The 2,959-nt window shown below is 41.4% G+C and overlaps 1 protein-coding gene across 1 annotated transcript; it reads left to right on the top strand.

The window, feature by feature from the left end:
* Window positions 1-1,868, top strand: LOC135697250 (uncharacterized). The gene is made up of 3 exons (XM_065216873.1): window positions 1-230; window positions 298-1,305; window positions 1,369-1,868. Exons 1-3 carry the CDS (start codon window positions 162-164, stop codon window positions 1,528-1,530), a joined length of 1,239 nt encoding a protein of 412 aa, XP_065072945.1. The 5' UTR covers window positions 1-161; the 3' UTR covers window positions 1,531-1,868.
* The last annotated feature ends 1,091 nt before the right edge of the window (window positions 1,869-2,959 follow it).

Here is a 2,959-nt window from a genome sequence, read left to right as displayed (position 1 = left end):
ATTTACATCAATATTCACTTATTAATAATTAATAGTAAAAAGTAAATAATGTTTAATTAGGGAAATTATTTTTATTAATTAAACAACAACCAGTCATCACGTAACATCGGATCATAAAATATAACCATAATTTTAAATATTTTGTGACCCAACAACTAACAATGACCAAAAGAAATCAGGCTCAACGGAAAATGTATCCCACATGCTCCATCAGAATGCTGCCAAACGACGTAAGTGTGTTGTTTCGTTAATCCCGATCTCCCGAAAAAAAATATAATGTTCATGCCTCTCGCACAGCTGCTGATGCAGATCTTCCGATGGCTCCCTCAGTACGCCATGCTGCCAGCGACGCAGGTATGCTCGCGTTGGAATTCGCTTATTTGTCGCAGCGAGCTTCTGGATAACTTCATGCTTCGAATTAACCCCTCGATGGAAGAGGAGGACGTCTGCCTGGAGTATGGGTACTATTTGAGTCGTTCGGTTCGGCGATACCGGAAGCTAATGATCATGATTCAAGACCAACGGTCCTTCATGGTGGCAGTGCTGGCACTGCGCAAATTTGGACAGCATTTGAACGAACTTAGCCTTACGTTGGACCAATGCCTTGTCCCGACCTACCTGCAGATGCACTATGGCCGGATGAAGGAGATTGAAATGGGTTTGGAAGAATACGATCGTATGCTGTGGGACCAGGAGGTGGATAGCTATGATCGCTGTCTGCTTCCGATTGCCCAGCATCCGAAGGATGAGAAACCGGACCTTGACGATGAAGAAGTCGACTACCGACGAATCGAGGAAGTTTTCCTGGCCTTCACGTACCGTTACTGCTTCCGGTTGGAGAAGCTGACGATCAGACATATCAAAAACTACAAAGACACCCGGACGAAGGTTCTACTGTACGAGGGAAATGAAATGGAGCATCTGAAAGAGTTGGAAATCTACGGCACGGGTTTCATCGTCCTGGCGGATTCTACTTCGTTGCGGAAGCTTACGGTGGATGGAGTGACCAGTGGGCTGCCCTTCTACAGGGGTTTCCGGTATGCATTCCCACTGCTGACTCATCTGGACATCTCGAATGATATGCAGTTTGACAACGCAAGTCTGTGGGCGATTTCGAAGCGATGCCCTCAGCTCGAGGAGCTGACATTTGTTTCCGATCGGATCACGCGGCACGGATTCTATTACATTCATCGGCTGCAGCAGCTGAAGAAGTTGTCCATTACGCTGCAAGGGAAGCAACCGGAGTGCACCTTCGACGGGTGCCAGGCTCTTCCGGTGGAGAATTTGTTCATATCGTCCCACGAGGTGAGGAAGTGGCAGTGGGTTGAATAGAAAATATGGGATTGATGGATGCTTTTTATTGTTTAGCTGCGAGTGGAAACCATCCAGGAGATGTTGGCGAAGAACGTCAACCTGAAGGAGTTTGTCGTGCGCACCATGCGACGTATTGAGTACAATATGCTGAACCTGTTGCATCAGATTAGACCGGCCTGTCAGTTGACCTACCTGCAGATGACGACGGCCGTGTGAGAAACTGCGTGTACGTAAGTGTTTATATTTGTTTGAAAATGGTCATTATTTTCTCTTTTATTTTCTGACTACATTGATCTGTATTACTTAAGCTACCTACAGTTATTTTTTGGACCAAGAGAAGAAAATAGTAGGTAGATAAATTCATGGATTTTTCTGAATAAGTTTTTTGTTACTTATTTTTAACTTTGATTCACAGTAAAGTTATAACTGCAATAAACGAAATCATCGTAACATGTTTAAAACAAGAACATATGTCAAAGTCACAAACAAATCAGTTAAAAAATAACGATGTGTATAAAATCAAATGCGATTTAGTCCAAGGTATCAACGCAGGGATCAACTGGTTAAATGGAGCATTACAAATGTTAAATTATTGTTGTTTCTGCGTTTGGTCTTTAAAATTTGTTCAAATTTTAACTATCTTAAAAATCCGCTCAGAACTCTTTACAAGATTTTATTGGTATGATCTTGAGAATTTCCTTTAGAATCATTCCCCTTCACAGCGATTCAGAATTCTTCCAAAATTAATTTAGTTTTCACAGGAAATCCTATGTATGAGTGCTCATTGCAAGACAGCCTATATTACATTATTAGTGTCTAGTGTAAGTTTTGCAACGCCAGCGCCACCATGTTGTCAAAGAGGGTTTTTAAGTGGGGAAATCGCCGTTAGTGGCGCTTAAGTCGAATAGGAATCTTTACACAAGTTTTTAGTGAAATTTTGGAGCCTCAACGTCTGTTCTCTGTGGCTATCTTATATCGAGCTCTTTTCAATAATTGCAACATGTGAATAATGCAGAACAAGCTTAAAATTGTTCTAGAGCCAAATTGGTTTTGAAGGAAGGTCAAACTACAAACGAACTGCTCAGCCGCTCTGAACCATATGAACATTATGCCTTCCCAATATGGTACATTCTCTCACTATAAACCTGTCATTTCTAGCCTATCTGAACTATTTAATAAATGGAAACCATAACATGGGTTACGCTCCTCCTAAGCGGCCCTCCGCATCCTATCTGTCTTATCTGAAATATTATTATTATTATTTATCTTTATTAGGGAGGCTTTCAGCCTTGGGCTGGTTCGCCTCCAATTATCTGAAATACCAAATGCCAATGGTTTGAATGTATCAATATATACATTGGAAATTGTGAATAGTGAGGAATCATGAGAGAGTGAGAGGATATGTCTAAGAGAGGTTATGATGAAACGAGGAGGCCGACAACAGGTCAGTCGAGAATGAACTATAGCTAAAGTGTACAGTGAGTGTGAGTTTTTAATATTCCGTTTGTGAAGCGTCTTCAAAGGCTTCAGAATCGTCCAGTGGGCAGTGCGCTCTACACTCCAAGTTCCCTTTCTTTCAAATTGACTCCAAATTTTATATTTTACCCCTTTCAGTGTTGATTAATCACAATGAAACATTGTGACA

The sequence above is a fragment of the Ochlerotatus camptorhynchus genome, unplaced genomic scaffold (assembly GCF_037179485.1).
Source record: "Ochlerotatus camptorhynchus isolate MF236.1 unplaced genomic scaffold, CSIRO-AGI_Acam_v1.1 ptg000070l, whole genome shotgun sequence".
NCBI classification, from domain to species: Eukaryota; Metazoa; Arthropoda; class Insecta; order Diptera; family Culicidae; genus Ochlerotatus; species Ochlerotatus camptorhynchus.
This window is presented reverse-complemented; position numbering and strand designations above follow the sequence as displayed.

Excerpts from the sequence above, each read along its gene's own strand:
- LOC135697250 (XM_065216873.1), top strand. The coding sequence starts at position 162 with ATGACCAAAAGAAATCAGGCTCAACGGAAAATGTATCCCACATGCTCC. Across the intron at positions 231-297 it reads TCAGAATGCTGCCAAACGAC|CTGCTGATGCAGATCTTCCG; the intron begins GTAAGTGTGTTG and ends CCTCTCGCACAG. Across the intron at positions 1,306-1,368 it reads TGTTCATATCGTCCCACGAG|CTGCGAGTGGAAACCATCCA; the intron begins GTGAGGAAGTGG and ends TTTATTGTTTAG.